The sequence below is a fragment of the Momordica charantia genome (assembly GCF_013281855.1).
Source record: "Momordica charantia cultivar OHB3-1 chromosome 5 unlocalized genomic scaffold, Mcharantia_2.0 BLBB01000005.1, whole genome shotgun sequence".
Taxonomy (NCBI): Eukaryota; Viridiplantae; Streptophyta; class Magnoliopsida; order Cucurbitales; family Cucurbitaceae; genus Momordica; species Momordica charantia.
The window spans coordinates 5,496,571-5,513,466 of NW_028275163.1; the positions used below are offsets into that span (position 1 = coordinate 5,496,571).

General features: G+C 37.1%; 3 protein-coding genes across 5 annotated transcripts in view; 2 read left to right on the top strand and 1 right to left on the bottom strand.

The window, feature by feature from the left end:
• Window positions 1-4,402, top strand: part of LOC111009309 (calcium-dependent lipid-binding family protein) — an 84,177-nt gene extending 79,775 nt beyond the window's left edge. The window contains exons 60-64 of one of the 2 annotated variants that reach the window (XM_088123958.1): window positions 430-786; window positions 1,838-1,996; window positions 2,076-2,363; window positions 3,473-3,764; window positions 4,142-4,402. In XM_088123958.1, the coding sequence (XP_087980084.1) occupies window positions 430-786; window positions 1,838-1,996; window positions 2,076-2,363; window positions 3,473-3,601 (933 nt within the window). In that variant the 3' untranslated portion in view covers window positions 3,602-3,764; window positions 4,142-4,402. The remainder of the gene's footprint in view (window positions 1-429; window positions 787-1,837; window positions 1,997-2,075; window positions 2,364-3,472; window positions 3,765-4,141) is intronic. The other variant, XM_088123959.1, reaches the window with a different exon arrangement.
• A 1,243-nt stretch (window positions 4,403-5,645) lies between these two features.
• On the top strand, window positions 5,646-8,556 carry EMB2786 (COMPLEX 1 LYR-like protein). 2 transcript variants are annotated; one of them, XM_022282591.2, is made up of 5 exons: window positions 5,646-5,807; window positions 6,331-6,405; window positions 6,483-6,527; window positions 7,882-7,979; window positions 8,179-8,556. In XM_022282591.2, exons 2-5 carry the CDS (start codon window positions 6,352-6,354, stop codon window positions 8,255-8,257), a joined length of 276 nt encoding a protein of 91 aa, XP_022138283.1. In that variant the 5' UTR covers window positions 5,646-5,807; window positions 6,331-6,351; the 3' UTR covers window positions 8,258-8,556. The 2 variants fall into 2 exon arrangements, with proteins under 2 accessions (XP_022138283.1, XP_022138284.1); XM_022282592.2 differs by having other exon boundaries at window positions 5,648-5,807; window positions 6,334-6,405.
• Window positions 8,557-9,651: 1,095 nt separating this feature from the next.
• Window positions 9,652-16,410, bottom strand: LOC111009186 (DEAD box RNA helicase family protein). The gene is made up of 8 exons (XM_022282159.2): window positions 16,222-16,410; window positions 14,563-15,809; window positions 13,896-14,117; window positions 13,526-13,594; window positions 12,739-13,008; window positions 12,271-12,621; window positions 11,174-11,451; window positions 9,652-11,009 (listed from the first exon to the last, which is right to left on the bottom strand). The coding sequence occupies exons 2-8, from the start codon at window positions 15,805-15,807 to the stop codon at window positions 9,947-9,949; spliced, it is 3,498 nt and encodes a 1,165-aa protein (XP_022137851.1). The 5' UTR covers window positions 15,808-15,809; window positions 16,222-16,410; the 3' UTR covers window positions 9,652-9,946.
• Window positions 16,411-16,896: the final 486 nt, after the last annotated feature.

Sequence of the window (16,896 nt, forward strand, 5' to 3'; positions counted from 1 at the left end):
AGCATCTCTATGAGCTAAATCCCATTCCACAGGTAGTATTGGACTGTAGACATGCATGAGCATGGCACATTATGCACATGCATGAAATTAGAACTAAACCGTTACCTAATCAACGAATCTTACTTAAATGATGTCTTGGTAGTTATCTAGCTGTCTGCAATGTGTCAGTGTGAGGTAGAAACTGATTTAACCGTGAATAAATATTTTTGTAGTAGAGTAATAATTAGTCTGCAACACCGAGCTTTGAGCTAAATCCCAAATTATTTGGGGCTTTTCATAACAAAATAATTAGAACAAGCACAAAAAAAAAAAATTGTTTGGGTATGCTGTCTTCACCTGCAGTTATAATCCTTGCAATATATCCCACTTTTTCAGCGTTTCTTTTTCCTGAAAATCTGGAGCATGTTGACTAATATATTTGTTTTGCAGGAGAGTAAGGGTGTAGAAGATTTGGGTGATGTTATCCGAGAAGGAGGTGGAGCTCTAGCCAAGGGCCTATTTAGAGGAGTCACTGGTATATTAACAAAGCCTCTTGAGGGCGCAAAAACTTCTGGTGTTGAGGGCTTTGTTCAGGGTGTTGGAAAAGGCATAATAGGTGCAGCTGCACAGCCAGTGAGTGGAGTTTTAGATCTTCTATCAAAAACTACCGAAGGTGCCAATGCTGTGAGAATGAAGATAGCATCTGCTATCACTTCAGATGAGCAACTTCTACGAAGGAGGCTGCCTCGTGTAATTAGTGGTGATAATTTGCTTCGACCATATGACAATTATAAAGCACAAGGACAGGTACTATTTAGCTGGTCTCTGGAGTTTTACTATCAATTGTGCATATGTAGCTCAAACAACTAGAAATATATGGAAATATAAAAGAATAATTCGAGGTCTTTGGACCCTCCTCTCTCTGTATTTTTACTCAACCGTAAACCACACTAAACAATTTCATACCTAATCCTTTTCCACCCCTTCTATTTATAACAAATTCTCGAACAACTTTCCTAGCTAAATACTAATATATCCTTAATACTCTAATAATATCCCTTATAGCATTCCAATAAGTTACTTTATTTAACTAATTGGATTTTGTTAGTATTCTAGCAGAAACATAAATTGAAACTTGATTGTTGAGGAACATCTTCATTCATACAAAGGAATTATTTTTATGAAAAAAAAAATTCTCTTTTAAATTGAATTTCAACATTGCTCTCGCAGTTTCTTGGTCTGCATGGTTTCCAAGTTACCCCAAACATAAGTGCAACATTCAAAAGTGGATCATCTATCAACTGTCGAACTAGCCTAATCTTCCTTAGAGTCAAGTCAATAATTCGTTTAGTGTGTTTTGAAAGAGAAAACCCTTTAACTCTAGTGTCTTTTCTAAGTACCCAAGGATCCTATAGACTCTTTTTGTAGGAATGTTCATGAACTGACTTACAATGCTTACCACAAAATTGATGTCAGGATGAAGGTAGGAAAAGATAGATAAGCTTCCTGACCAGACATATCCTTCTTTTTTCCAAGAGGAAAGTTGTCTTCTCTTTTCTTGAACTTAATATTTCTATCCAAGAGTCGATTACCACCCTAACATACATGCTTCTTTCAATAAATCTATGACAATTTTTTAACGTAGCTATGCTCCTTTTTGAACCATTCCAAGAAATTAAGATGTCCTAAATCTTTTATTCAAAGTCTCTAGTAAGCAAATTGTATAGGTTTTTCTTCCTCCATCGTGATTTCCAGTGAGAATGATGTTATTAACCTAGATGACAATGATATTTTGAGTAGGATCTAATGTAAACTTCTGCTTGCAACACTAATCAACTTTTATTTTCCCTGGGTGAAGGTTATATTGCAGCTGGCAGAATCAGGTTCATTTTTTGTACAGGTTGATTTATTTAAAGTGCGTGGAAAGTTTGCGTTATCAGATGCTTATGAAGATCATTTTTTACTTCCCAAAGGGAAAATACTTGTTGTCACTCATAGAAGAGTCATGTTGATGCAAGTAAGCTAGCCAATATTAGAATACATTTTTTTGGTCCTCTTTGCAGTACGTGATAATTACAACTTTTTTCGTTTTACAGCAACCTTCCTCCATCATTGGTCAGAGGAAGTTCAGCCCAGCTAAAGATCCGTGTTCCGTGTTATGGGATGTTCTATGGGGTGACCTTATGACAATGGAACTGACGCAAGGAAAGAAAGACCATCCAAAAGCTCCACCTTCTCGCCTCATCCTTTATTTACAAGCTCGATCAACAGAGGTGAAGGAGCATGCTCATGTTGTAAAATGTAACCGAGGCACCGACCAAGCTCTTCGAGTTTACACTTCAATTGAGCTTGCAATGAAAACCTATGGACAAAACCTATCAAAGGTTTGCTTTGTCTTGGAACCCTATTCCATAATACTGTTTTTTTTATTAGTTTAAAATACCATTTTGGTTCTTGCACTTAGGGAACTGGTTCTAAAATGTCCAAATTTAGTTATAAACCTTAAAAGTAGTCTCCACAATGGTTAATATTTGCTAAAAAAGTTTTTAGCTTCTATAAACCTTCACTGATCGGTGATTTTACTATTCCATTAATTTTCCAGACTTATATGCGATTCAATGATGGTCGGAAATTCTAGGCTTTAAGAGGAAAAAAACTCATTCTCTTCTAGTTCTTACAACCGAAGTCTGACCTAAAACCAAGTCAACTAACATATCATCCAAAATCTATATAACAACATACCTAAAGTACAGTTATAAAAAATGACCAAACCCAACCAAACAAACACCCAACCCCTGCCATAAAATCAAGCAGCCCAAAAATGCCCAAATGCAGCACCATATACTCGGTATTCAGTCTAAACAAGTGTCTAATATAGCCACGAAAGTAACCACTGCAAAACCAGTCTTACCTAACCACGAGAATGTCCATAGCTATTGTTAAAGATGAATCAACCACCACTCAACCCAAAAGCTTAAGCTGATGGATTGGATAAATTTAATTCATATATTGGTTATCTAACACTCCCCCTCACTTGTGGGCTTGGAAAATTGCAACAAAACCCGACAAGTGGAAATCATAATAAATGGGAAGGAAATAACCAGCGGTTCGAACACAGGACCTTCCGTTCTGATACCATGTTAAAGATGAATAAACCACCACTCAACCCAAAAGTTTAAGCAAATGGGTTTGGTAAATTTAATTCATACCTTGGTTATCTAACAGCTATCAATAGACCAGAAACTAAGTAGCTCAACTAATCAATCGTATTAATTAACCACTTTGGGAAAAGAATTTACTTTTCCTTGTATCCAGTGAAGTATACATTTATAATCAAGAAAAGTCTACAAAATTGGGAAAAGTGAAATAGTTAAACACTTGACTAAATGAGATTTTTTTGGTAACAGTAACAAAAATAATTTTTCATACCATGAATATCTGCATGACGTGTTGTGATTGTATTGTATGCTAAAATTTTTACTATATGATTCAGGAAATGATGCTAATGAAAGTAAGAAAACCATATTCTCCAATTGCTGACGGCGCTATGTGCGAATGGTCTCCCCAGCAGGTTCCTGCATCTGTTCCTTTCAGTTCCATTTTTGGCAGCAGCAGTTATTGATTCATAGTTTTTGCGATGCTTCTATGATTTTACAAAGCTCTTCATTTTGAGAGGCCACTTGGGAAATAGCATTCCTTTCTTCAGGAGTTTTGTGGAAAGGTGAAGTTCAATGTTAAGATCTCTACTTAAACATTCCATAATCTGCTGAGAGCTGAACAGTAAGGCAAGCCTCTCAATGAATCTGTTGTTAGGAATTTTTATTGATCTTTTGCGGTTTTCCCCACACTTGCCTCTATTGATATCTGCATGGAAACATGCTTGTACTTCATTTTTATCTGTGTGTCCAAGTGCAGCATGCTCAAAAAAGTGTTTTGGCACATCTTTTAAAGCGTCGGTTTCTGAAAATCGGCAGTGTTTAGTTAAAACTTTAAAGAGTGGAATAAAGGCTTTTATAATCAAAATAATTTGAGAAATTTTAAAATAGACTTGGATTTAAAGTGGTCTTATAAGAAGCATTTAGTTAGTTTTCTTCTACAAGTTTTCCAGAAAGCATCCCGAGCTTTGTTGATTGACTGTAGTTTTCTCTTTTACCGTTTGCAGGTGATTAAGCTCAAGGATTGAGCGATGAATCCATTATTTTAGCTCAAGTTTGTCTCTGTGGCAATCAGCTTCATGTTTATGAATATTGTATAGCTTTTTCAACAGTCATTGTATAGTTAGTTCTTAGTTACATATAAATTGTGTATATGTATAACAGGTGAGACCGATTAGTCCACAGCAAAAGAAAATTTTTATCTGAACAAAGAGATTCAAATGCATTCCTATGTTCAAAGGCAACATCAAAATTCAAGTCAAACTAAACATTATTTTGGTTAATAAACACATTAGTATTGGAGGCTTAAAATTAAAATAATGCACTATGTACAAACATTGAGTCCCCTATTCCTGATCAAAAAAAGCTGTGAATTTGAATCACTGCCTTCGCATGTTGTTGTATTAAAAAAGAAAAATTAATTCCTAATGTTTGAATAATCTTTCATTTTTGTATAATCTTTAAAAAGTTAATAATAAATTTCATCCCTTACTGGTTTTCTTTTAAAATTGAATTTTACTGTTCCAAAACATTAGAATTAAGAAGATTAAATTCATTAATTGAGTTGTTCAGATATTCAATTTTTGTTGTTGACATTTTCATGCCTACAAGTTCAATATTTATATGGAGATGAATCAACATTTACACGGCATTGTAAAAAACCAAACAAAATAAAATAAAATTATATATGTATTATTAATATGAATAATTATATATGTATATTGATATTAATAATTTCTAGTGCTTATTTGTTTACTTAAATGAATTTTTTTATATATATAATTTTTCTTTTTATAAAATTAAGATTTACATTTAAAACCTTGGAATATAATTAAGATTTACATTTAAAACCTTGGAATATGTTGTTTCCTTTGAAATAGGTAGGTTTACACTCAAAATTTTGCCTACTTCATGTAGTAACTTACCTATAAGGCTATGATGGCAACATCACTAAACTAAATATATTTTTTATAAAGTAAATATTAAGGGCATATTTGATATGCAATTTTGTTAAATATAAAGTGTTGATTTTTGTTAAAATTAAAATATGTTAAACATAATATATTATGTAATAATTGTACAAATTTTATTTTAAATGGATGCATTATTTAAAAATCGAAGTTTCGTCTCTTATACATACATGATTCATTTGGATAAGACACCTATCTATGGGTCATGAATTTAAACCTTTTATCTTCATATTATACTTAAAAAGGAAGGAAAAATATCATTGGTGAGTTTTTTTTCATCATTTTTAATACGTTAAGAATTTTAAACAAATAGGCATCCTTTATTTTAACCCAACTTGCCTGCTTCAGACCCATACACTAACTCGAAATTGACGGACCGACCGACCGGTTGGGTCTGTGGGTACAGTTTCTGTTGTTTTAAGAAACCAAATGTTGAATTTCGGTTCAGTTTTGATTTAGATGAACCGAACCAAACCGAACCAAACTGAACCAAACCAATTAACCTACACAATTTTTCCGAAGTATTCGGGAGCTCACTACATCTGATAGACCTGCTAACCAAATCTTCAAATCAAATTCTGGAGCTTGATTGTTGCTTCATACAAATTTCAAGGAGGCGGATTTTTTATTCATCCTTCTCTCTTTCCATTTCCATTTTTTCCCCCGAAAGCCAAGCGCGCCACAAGAGGAGTCAGAGGAGGAGGTACGTGATCATCTATCTGGAATCTTTTCTTTTTTTTTACCTTTGTTTCCCTTATTTGTGCATTTCAATGCATTAATGGTGGTGGTGAATGTCCGCATTTACGATTGGGTGTCTGCAGAAGCTAAGACGCATAGAAATTTAGGGTTTCATTTGTAGAAAGATCAATATTTGGTACCCATCTCGGTTCGGATGCTTCTTGAGTTATGACAGCATGAGATGGAGTGATTGCTGCGTTAGTTCTTTATTTTTGGATTCTGGTTAATACTAGATAGGATTTTTTAAGTTGATTGAGCTTGGATTGTGTTCTATTTATACCCACTTTTTAAAAGTAACTTCCAAGCAAGACAATGTTTCAATCATAGTCTTGATCGTTTGAATTTCTTAAGAAATGGAGATGGTGAATATAAATTTTTAAATTCCTTCATGTAAGCTCCGATCCACAATTTGATGGGTACGTTGCTTCTTTTCTGCTTGATCCATGTTTTTTTTAATTCTTCGGCTGCTCTTTCTTGATAAATAACAGTAGGTGGGGAAAAGGGGGGAAATGCCATCTCTACAGACTGCTCTACCTCCTGAGCTTGCGAATAATGTCATTAGGGTTGGTTCCTTCTCTCCTTTTTTGCTATACAATTTCCTCCACATACTTTTTTAACCTTGCATGTCTTATCACTGCAGCTTTACCGCGAGTGCCTGCGAAGAGCCAAGTATATTGGTCATCAGGTATGGATGTTCTCATTACTTGTTCTTATCTAAACTAATGGTCCCAAACAAGTGTTATGACTGTAATAGTCTTGCATTTGAAGAATTTAGAATGGTTTATTAGTCAATGAGAAGTGAAAAGTTCAAGTTTAATGTATTATTGCTGAATACAGCTTTCAACACACTGGAACACTCCATTGTTCTCTTACATTCTCACTGGGTTTATTGCAATTATCAGAGCAATGATTTTATTTGCGTATTGCTCTACTTCCCCTTTTGTTTGTATACTGCCTCAAGTCTACAGTTGAATTCATGCAGGACATAACAACATTGCAGCACAATTATGTTCCCATTGTTCATATTAATTAGACAAGATCTTACGAACTGAACAATTGGCTGGAACATAATATTTATTGTATAAAAGCGCCTTCTGCTACCTGCCTCCAGGTTTATGTTTTTGCTTCATAGGAAAATGTCCAACTGTAACTGTAAAGTACCTTTGAGAAGGATTAGGATGAAGGTGGTACATTGCTTGTGATGTGGAAGTGAAGTATTGTCTGAAGGCTAGGTTGTCATGTTTGACGTAACATTGGTTGTTTATGCAATGGCAATAGAGTTTTAAGAGATTTGGCACACAGAAGAGAGAATACTGTATATGAGTGGTACTCTAAGAATTTAATATTGTGTTTACGTTAACTTGTGAAGATTTATTTGTCAGAAAATGTTCATTACAAGTAGTGATTCTCTATGTTTAGGTGAGGACTATCTAGCACCTACAATACAGTTCACAATCTTATTATCAAATAGGTGGGAAATCAGAAATGGAAGAATGAAGATCCTATTCATTTAAATGCATACATGTAGTTCGATGTTGGAGGAGGTTCTTCATCACCCTCCTTTTAGGTGCAGGGGTTGGTTCAGACGGGTTTCTTAGCTGTTTTATGGGGCTTGTGGACCGAGAGAAATAACAGAATTTTTAGAGTGATTGAGTAATCTTAGGAGGACGTTTGGGCTCTTTTTTGGTTTCATCTTTCCCTTTGGGCCTTGGTATCTAAAGTTTTTTGCAATTACTTATTAGGTTTGATTTTGCTAGATTGGAATGCGTTCTTTTAGTTTCGCTCTCTTTTGTTGGAATGCTTTTTTGTATGCCTTTTTGTATTGTTTCGTTCTTCTAAATGAAAGTTCGGTTATTTATAAAATTAGAAATAAATAAGTGCAGGCTACATGATGATCTTAAGCTTCCTCTATCCTTGACTTGATCCTTTCTTTTTACTAAACTAAGTTATAGTTGTATCCAATTATAGGAAGGGGGGTTGAGAATTTTTAAATTGTCCCTTGTTACTTGTTGAACTTGGATCCTATCAATTTTTTGCAGCAACATAACACCGAGCTTGTTGTTAGTATGGTGAGACAACAATTCAGAAAGAACATGCATGAGACTGATCCAGAGAAGATTCAGAAGTTAAAAGATGAGTATGTCTTATGATTGCTTCTTTTGCCTTTATTTGTTTCTTTCACTCGCTCTCTCTCTATATTAAAAAGAACTACGTACAAGAATCAAGTAGGAAAGGCAGCCTCCCAAACCCAAAGGCTAAAATCTCAAAGTTACATTATCTGATTAGAGCTGTGTGGGCGAGGCACTCACATTTCTGTGTATATTGGTTGTTTGCAGTGCGGCAAGGGGACTCATAAACCACATTCTATACGAATCTGAGCGACTGTCGGGTCGAAAATTCAGCCAAAGTTCTTGATGTTATTCTAATAACATCAAGTTAAAGTAGGAAAATAAGATGGCTAATCCTTGGAGGGTATTTTTGCATTTCCTTCTGTACAAGGCTAGGAACCACGTGTTCGAGTTCAAGTCCCTCCTCATCGGGAATTTTCTTAAACTATCCCCTTTCTACAAGTTTCTTGAGGAAAACATCCATTTACAGTAAAATGTTGAACTATTCACGTCAACAATCTGTATTTCTTTGTGTAAAATGAATGCCTATGGAAGACATGAAATCCATTTTTCAAATATGAAATCCGGCGGGCTATTTTCTTTTCAGGATCTTATATGTTACATAATCTAAGTATGTTCAAGGGTATTTTGATGCTTAGAAATGTATGATATTGTGCTCGTAATCCAACGAATACTTGAAACCAAGAAGATTGTGGTGTTTGTTTTGCAATAGTTGTCCCAAAAATAAATGATAAAATTAACACTTGTTCATTGTAAGCAGCTGGAGACTACAAAAGAATCAAGTATGCTTTTATTCGAAAAGTTTCAATCACTATGCTATCAGATAGATACATAGATTCAAGGGTCTCTATGTAGACTTGTGGCAGTGACACATTGAAATTAGGTGTTCAAAAAATTCGATGATTGAAAAGTTGATCTAACCTGAAGGTTTGGGTTAGATTATAAACTTGTTTAAATTGGATTAGGTTCAAATAAATAAAAATTCTATGTTGAATTAGTCAGAGATCACCTAAAATATGGAGTTGAATTAAATATTATCACTTCAAAACTATTTTTTTCCTCATCCTAAATGATAAAAATACGTGTAGTTATATTTAGTTTAATTTTACTTTCATTCAATAATTGTTTATTGATTATTTATTTTACAATGGCTTTTAAAAACAACTTTTTTAGTGAACTTTTTTAGATAAATAATCGACTTGATCTTGATTCAATGTTAAAGCAATTTTACGATGTAATTAAGACCCTAAGTCATCTCAAGCCTATGAAATTCCTAGCTTATTCTTCTAACAAACATTTCTTAAACAATCCAAATTTTTTAAATTTTAAAAAAAAATACTAAATAACATGGCTTGAAAGATTTCAATTACGGTTTTCCCTCATTGCTTAAGTTCTAACATTAAAAATCTTCTAAAAAAAACATTAAAAATCTTCACATAAATACACAGTTTATGCCTACAAAATTGTAAGGATACAAACTTCATTGTGCATAAAATCGAGATTCGCACGAAACATACACTCTTAAATTAAGAGAGAAATATTTCAACTTTACGCCACTGTTAATTTAAAGAGCACTAAAATATTTCAACTTTACGGGTATATTATTTAATGTTTCATTAACTAATCTTTGTGGCTCATATTTTTCTTAAATATGTTGCAAGACCATTGAATATTTGCATGGAAGTGGAACAGTGATACATAACATTTTTCAAAATAATGTTATTGATAACACTATCAATTAAATAATGCTAATTGCAAGAACACAGCATATTCATACATCATCATCATCATCAACCAATCGTAAACATTTCCTAAACACCACATTTCTTGACCTTATGGTTGGATTTTTGCTTTAAAGCTTCCGGGTAAGAAAATTTAAGAATGAGATTGGATTTGGGAGTATGAATAGTTCCCACTCGAAGTGAAAAAAACCCAAAGCCGGCCATCATCCAAAAATCAAAGGATAGAAAGAGATTCATATTACTTGAGGAGGAGCTGCATTAACAATTTGATCGCTCATATCTGCACCATTCTCTGGATTCCCTGGCTCGATATTATTGTTCCCGATCCCGGACGCTGGAGGAAACTGCCTAGCGTCGTCTCGTTCTTCAAATGCGCTCTTTTGTGTGCCGGGAGATGAAGCTGTGACTGATTCGGGAGGAGGTAGATCGTCTTTTCTATCGAAGTTCGACTCACGTGATCGCTCATGATTATCATGGTTACGGCTACGACTACGGCTTCGACTATAACGGCGTGACCAACTTCGACTCCTAGTTCTACTTCGGCTCCTGCTTCTGCTCCTGCTACGACTTCTACTGCGACTCCAGCTTCTACTGCTACGACTATGGCTACCACTGCGACTTCGACTTCGGCTGTAACCCCATGTTCGGACTCTTTCAGGGCTACGGCTATAACTTCTACCTCTACTCCTATTGGAAAAGTCTCTTCTGCTATCAAATCGACCCTGTCCACGTCCACGTCCTCGTCCATCCACACTGTTGTACCTATCGTGCGGGCCACCACGATCACCCCTTCCCCAACCAACATGACCCCCAGGAGGGCCACCAAAGCCCCGTCCTCTATTACCCCGCCCAGGAAAGAAATCGCCTCTCCCACCACGTCCACCAGCAGCACCACCATCCCTCATGTTACCACGTCCACCAAACCCGCCATCTCTCATCCCGCCACGGCCACCAAACCCACCATCTCGTGCACCACCACGACCACCAAACCCACCATCTCTCATGCCACCTCGGCCTCCAGAATCCCAGCGACTGCCACCCATACCGGCATCAAAACGACCCATACCACCCCTATCCTTCCCAAAACTCGGCCCCCCACGCATAGCCATATCTCGCAACTCAGGAGGCACATGCTGATCCGCACCCTCTAGTACTTTAATCAAATCAGCAGCATATTTCCAATCCTGTTCAGAGAAGAAGGTATATGCGACTCCCGTTGCTCCAGCTCTCCCAGTTCTTCCGATTCGGTGAACATAATCCTCGATTCCAGTGGGAAAATCATAGTTGATCACCACTCTGGTAAGAATGAATCCAATAAATCAGAGTACTCAGTGCAAAAATCACAAGACAATTAGCATACAAAACCCTAAAACCAGTCACATCAGATCCATTTTCGATCAAATTAGTCCCAAGACTCTCGCTTTGGTACCATAGAGAAAAGAGCACAAAAGAGGGCCTACCTTATATCTTTGATGTCGAGCCCGCGGGCAGCAACATCTGTGGCAACTAGTATAGGAGACTTTCCGCTACGAAACTGGTTCAATACCCAATCACGCTCCCCCTGTGATTTGTCTCCATGAATTGCAGCAGCCCCGAAACCACGCCCAAGATTCCGTGCAAGCTGATCACACAACCTCTTAGTGGAACAAAAAATTATTACCTTAGAACCCCGTTCTTGGGACCTAAGGATCTGCTCCAACCGTCTCTGCTTTTCCATCTGTGGAACAACTTCAACATACTGTTCTCCGCCACCACCCAAAAAAACAGAGGATAGAAGAAAGAAAGGTCATCAACAATTTATCTAGAGGAACAGAGAATGGTTATAGGCTTATGGTACAAGATGCTCTGTAGAAAAAGAGAGCTATAATTAGATAACTACTAATGTTGAGGAACTTTGAACCAAGAACAATCAAATTAAATGCCATTAACGATGCATTCGAAATGTTTCCTAAAATAGCATTTTTATTCTTTAAAATGCGCTTACTCATCAGAAAGGATGTAGCATTCATCAAAATGGTGAAGAGAAATACGAAGACAAAGCAAGAGTTTCAAAATATCTCCACGGTGAAGGTTAGTTAGAGGCTGGAAAAAGTCTTCAGAGATTTCTTATGGAATGGTGGTGAGGCAGAGGGAAGTCAATTAACTAATTGGTCTTTAGTTACCGTTCCTTGCTCTTTAGGAGGATTGGGAATTGTTCGCTTTAGAAAGAATAATGATGCACTTCTTACTAAATGGCTTTGGAGAATTGGGATCAGATAGAAAGTTCGCAATTTGAATGCTCTACTTGTCCGTTAAAAAACTAGAAAAAGAAAGAAGTTAACGTTTCCACAGACTTCAGCTATTCAATCTTGTGTAACTCTAATGTTCAAAAGATTCATTTCCATTACGAAATACGAACAAAAAAGCAATCAAATTTTAAAAGCAAATTACTTTGTTGACCACATTATGACACCGACCATGTGGGCTAAAAAGGTATCATTTTAACAATTTGTGAGACTCATAATGCCAAATTGAAACGTAGACAGGGACTGGTAAGCATATAATTTGTTGAAATTACCTGTGTGATAGCCTTGTTAGCAGCAAGTTCATCAACGCTACCAATATTCACCTGGACAGAGTTGACGAGAAGATCATTCGCGATTTTTCTTACTTCCTTGGGCCAGGTTGCTGTATACATAAGAGTTTGTCTGCGTGGTGGTATTTCATTCACAATCTTCCGAATTTGAGGTTCAAATCCCATGTCAAGCATCCGATCAGCTTCATCAAGTACAAGAAGTGAAACTTGCCTAAAGTTGATCATCTTCATTTCTAGTATATCATTAAGCCGGCCAGGAGTTGCCACGACAATATCAGCACCACGATCTAATTCTTTCAGCTGAGGACCTTTTGGAGCTCCACCATACAAGCACTGAAACAATGAAGAACTTTAACTCGTGAAGTGGGAAAAAGAACAAACTAAATCATAAGAAAAGGAAGCATGAGTAGATGATTCAAGGATTCAAAAGAGGAAATATTTGAAACTCACCGTACAACAGACCCTGGAAGACCTCCCAAATTTAATTGCCTCATCTTGTATTTGAGTAGCAAGCTCCCTAGTAGGAGCCAAAACCAACACCGTTGGCCCATTCTGTGGATTATTTCGGCACTGCCTAAGAAGAATGAAGGCGGGAATCAAATAGCCCAAAGTTTTTCCAGACCCCGTTTTAGCTATTGCGACTATGTCCCTACCTTGCAGGGCAATGGGCCATGTTTGTGCTTGAATTGGCGTAGGAGATGAGAATCCAGCAGAATATATCTGCAGCATATAAATGGAAATATAGACTCAGCGCCAAGGTAAGTTTAAAACATGCCAAAGACATACATGCGTGAAATACATTATAAAAATACAGTGTTCTACAAGAGCAAATAGAAATAGCACAAGAAAACCCATAGATTAGTTGCTTACAGAAGCAACTCGAGGCAACAAAAGATGGCAATAAAGACATAATAAGCAGAGCCAATAAGCAAGACATCTCAGTCACATCAGGTGTGATCTGGTCAAATGGCCAACACTCTACTAAAAGATGCCCTAGAGAGGCTCCAACCATCCATTTTGCAGCCTCCAAAAATCAAGGGGTTGTTGCATGTGCAAGTGTAGCAATAGCAGTGCAGCGTACGACATATGCTCCTCCTCCGGAGCAGATATCGCACCTGCGACAAGTGAAAACTCATGAGTAAAAACTATATTAATAACAGAAGAAATGAGTAAGCTGGATCACTTTCTTTTTTCACGTTACCCAATTGAAAGAATTTTGACCAAACATAAAACTTGCCTCTCTCAGTAGCTCTGGAGGGAAGCCAGTAGCCTCAAATGTCATGAAAGGAGCTGGAACATTGTCACCCTACAAAGTTAATTGGACTAATCATTTACACCAAAAAAAAGAGTAGTTTCACTGCTATAGATTGAAGCAACAGCGCACATCTAATGAAACAAAGTCACAGTCGAGACTCCACGCAGTCACACAAAGTAAATTTCCAATCGTGTATGTATCAACCTTCATTGAACTATATCAGCTCGACAATTTAACACTGATTTTCCCACAGAACATTGACAGTATGATTGGTAATCAATTGTACGTTTACATCGCCCTATAGCATTCACCACAACACAATGAAAAAAGATAGGCGTGGTGAAATACAAACCGTAGCAGTTACTTCATGCTGTTGACGATAAACTTCAACAGGCGACATATTAGTAACATCTGATGCTACAACATGAGGAGGGCCTATCAGAGCATTATTTGGCAATGATGGACCACCAGATCCATGGCTATACATGCTATGTGAGTGCCCAGCCGCAAAATTTGTCCCACTAGGATGACCAGGTGCCACACTTGGAAATGGAACACCACCCATCCTTGTTTCCTGAAAGACAGGACAATTTGCACATGATGTATGAAAAAGTAGATCATAGATAACTGAAATACATGGAAAATTAGTACCGCATTACTCTTTTAACTTAAAAACTAAGTTTATGGTCGAGGAAAAGAGTAGATAACACATCACTTCCTATTGATTACTTTATTAATCCAATTCCACACATAACTTCCCTCATAAAACTTTACAGTACCTAACTACATATCTTCTATGTTAGACCCAAAGATATAATGTCTTCCCATAATATCAGTGCCCATTCAAATTCTTTTAACATGTACCAAATTTAAGATATGACAAAAATATAAAGTTTCCAGTCGTAGTAAAAATTCATCCCTCGTATTTGTATCTTACTTAAATAGTGTCCAAAAAAACTTGAACATGAAAAAATTCCAAAGGAACGTGATCTATATATATATAATAGAAAAAATAAAACCTGCTGGCTCCTTGCCATTGGTATGGCTGCAAGCCTTGGTTGATGTGGACCAGTGCCAGGCCCCTCATTCCTGCCAAAGTAAAATTCATTTCCAGCTCTGCCAGGCAAATTTTCAGCACCAGCTTGCTGCCCCTGCATCACAGCTGGGCCCATTTGATCTTGGAATCTAGAATGATGTTGGCGATGAGTCAATTCAGTACCTGCATGCTGCAACTGAACCACAGAATGCTGCTGTTGCAGGTTTCCTGGAGAGCCACCAAAATGTCGTGCTTGATCTGTAGCTAAACCAAACTGTTGCATTTGAGAAGAATTGGTTCCAGGATGAAGGTTATGAATAGATGAGGTACCACCACTTTGTTGAAACTGAGAAGAAGAAAATCCAACTTGGTTTCCGGACTGAAGGTTATCCTCCTCTCTGTTCAGAAAACCCGACTTCTGTTCGAGGTGATTAACAAATGGTTGACCTAAAGGGCTTTGTTTAACTTGCTGCTGTGAATTTTGCTGAACACTTGGATGTACGCTTTGCTGGTAACCCATATACTGAAGCTGCTGCTGACCATATTGCGGACCTTGAGGCTGGCCAACTAATGGGGTTTGATTTTGCATGTTCGGCTGTCCTAGATTCTGGATTGATGGCTGTGGTATTTGTTGTCCTGGATTCTGCAAGACTTGCTGGTTAGGAGGATGCTGAGCCATTTGTTGATTCTTATGGGCCATTTTCTGACTTTGTTGCATGACATGCTGCTGGCCAAGATGTTGTGATGACATTGCAAACATCCCTGGTTGCTGCATGACCTGATTCGGTTGCGCACTATGTTGACGCCCATCCGGTGCCATTTGCATACCAGGATGGTGATTAACATTTACGTGCCCTGTAACAGAACTGTGTTGCTGTGATATTAAATGTCCAGGTTGTTGAGAAAGCTGGCTGTTTGATTGGCCTTCTTGTTGAGGGACATGATGGTTTGGCTGCCCGTGAGGCGTTAATGTGCCATTTGTTGGCATGGAATGAGCCTCCGGAATTGAAGCAGGCTTGGAAGTAGAGGCACTAGGATGAGGACCGAGTGGCAGTGGTGGTGGCAAAGAGACTGGTTTCTCATACTGAGTGACGTTGGTTTCAGGGTTCCAGTAGTATAATAGTCCAGTGCTCCCATCAATCAACCCCTTCCAAGGCTTGGGAAGAGTAGGATCGTCGGGTGCATAACGAGGACCGAGGGAAGGGGGAGCAGACTCCCCAGTCTCCATGGCTTCAAAATGTATTTCAAATTGATCACTAACAAGTCAGTATTCCGAAAACATACCAAACGTCTTTCCTACCCACTGAAGTAAAAGCAATATATAGAGTTATAAAAGAACAAAATTTTAGAAGGAAACTAAATTTCAATCCCAAGGTTCTTCGGTCTGCCAAGATAATGAAACACTAGAATCCGTGATTCGCTAAATTTGTCTCCATGCTTCTGCGTTTCATTCAATCTTCAAATTTTTCCCAATAATCTTTACAGAAACAGAAGAATGGAAAAGGAAAGCATGTGCATTTAGGGTAAGTAAAAATCAAAACCAATAAACAAAATAATTGCAAACCAAATAGAAGAAATGCAACAAGGTAATGATTAAAAACAATATGATCAGAACAAGAAAAATATATACACATAAATATACCTCGATAAAGATCCGAACTTCGATTATTTTTCTCCTTCCCCGCCAAGACCTGACGAGAGAAGTAAAATTAATGGAGGGCGAAAGATTGGCGCTTTCAATCGCCCAGTCGCACGAACAGCAGAGGAAGAGAAGAGATTTGCAGAGATTTTGAGGCGCTAGGGCTAATGGAGGTGTTACCGAATGCAGTGTCAGTACAGCATTTTAGACGATGAGAGACCGATTGATAGAACTGGACGGCCAGGATCATTTGCAGGGAAATCTTTTTTTCTTTTTTTCTTTTAGTATTAGTACGAGTTGGGAAAATTTTTGTTTTTTCACGAGCGGGGATCAAACTCATAACCTACATTCAGTTTGGCGTGTAAGAAAAATTCTATAAGAAGATTTTCATACTAATTTCGTTAATTTTTTTTATCAAATAAACATTGCATTAAAAAAAAACATTATCAATATGGATTACATCAGAAAAGTTGTACACCACAAACAAAAGCCATAAAGGATAACAACTATCTCAAACGACATAAATTATCATTACGCTTGGCCAATAAAACAAATTGCTTGTTCAAAGAACTAGGAATATGAACAAATTTTGCCTACTAAACACTTTCTCCAAAGTCACAACATTTTTAATATCATTTAATGATTTCCAGAAAGATCCATCAATTAATTGAGGGATTT

Bases quoted from the DNA above. Each gene is read 5' to 3' on its own strand.
- EMB2786 (XM_022282591.2), top strand. From the start codon at position 6,352: ATGCCATCTCTACAGACTGCTCTACCTCCTGAGCTTGCGAATAATGTC. The intron at 6,528-7,881 runs GTATGGATGTTC...AATTTTTTGCAG, and splicing joins CCAAGTATATTGGTCATCAG to CAACATAACACCGAGCTTGT. The intron at 7,980-8,178 runs GTATGTCTTATG...GGTTGTTTGCAG, and splicing joins ATTCAGAAGTTAAAAGATGA to TGCGGCAAGGGGACTCATAA.
- LOC111009186 (XM_022282159.2), bottom strand. From the start codon at position 15,807: ATGGAGACTGGGGAGTCTGCTCCCCCTTCCCTCGGTCCTCGTTATGCA. The intron at 13,595-13,895 runs GTTTGTATTTCA...TTAACTTTGTAG, and splicing joins AGCATGAAGTAACTGCTACG to GGTGACAATGTTCCAGCTCC. The intron at 11,452-12,270 runs GTAATTTCAACA...GGCGGAGAACAG, and splicing joins CTAACAAGGCTATCACACAG to TATGTTGAAGTTGTTCCACA.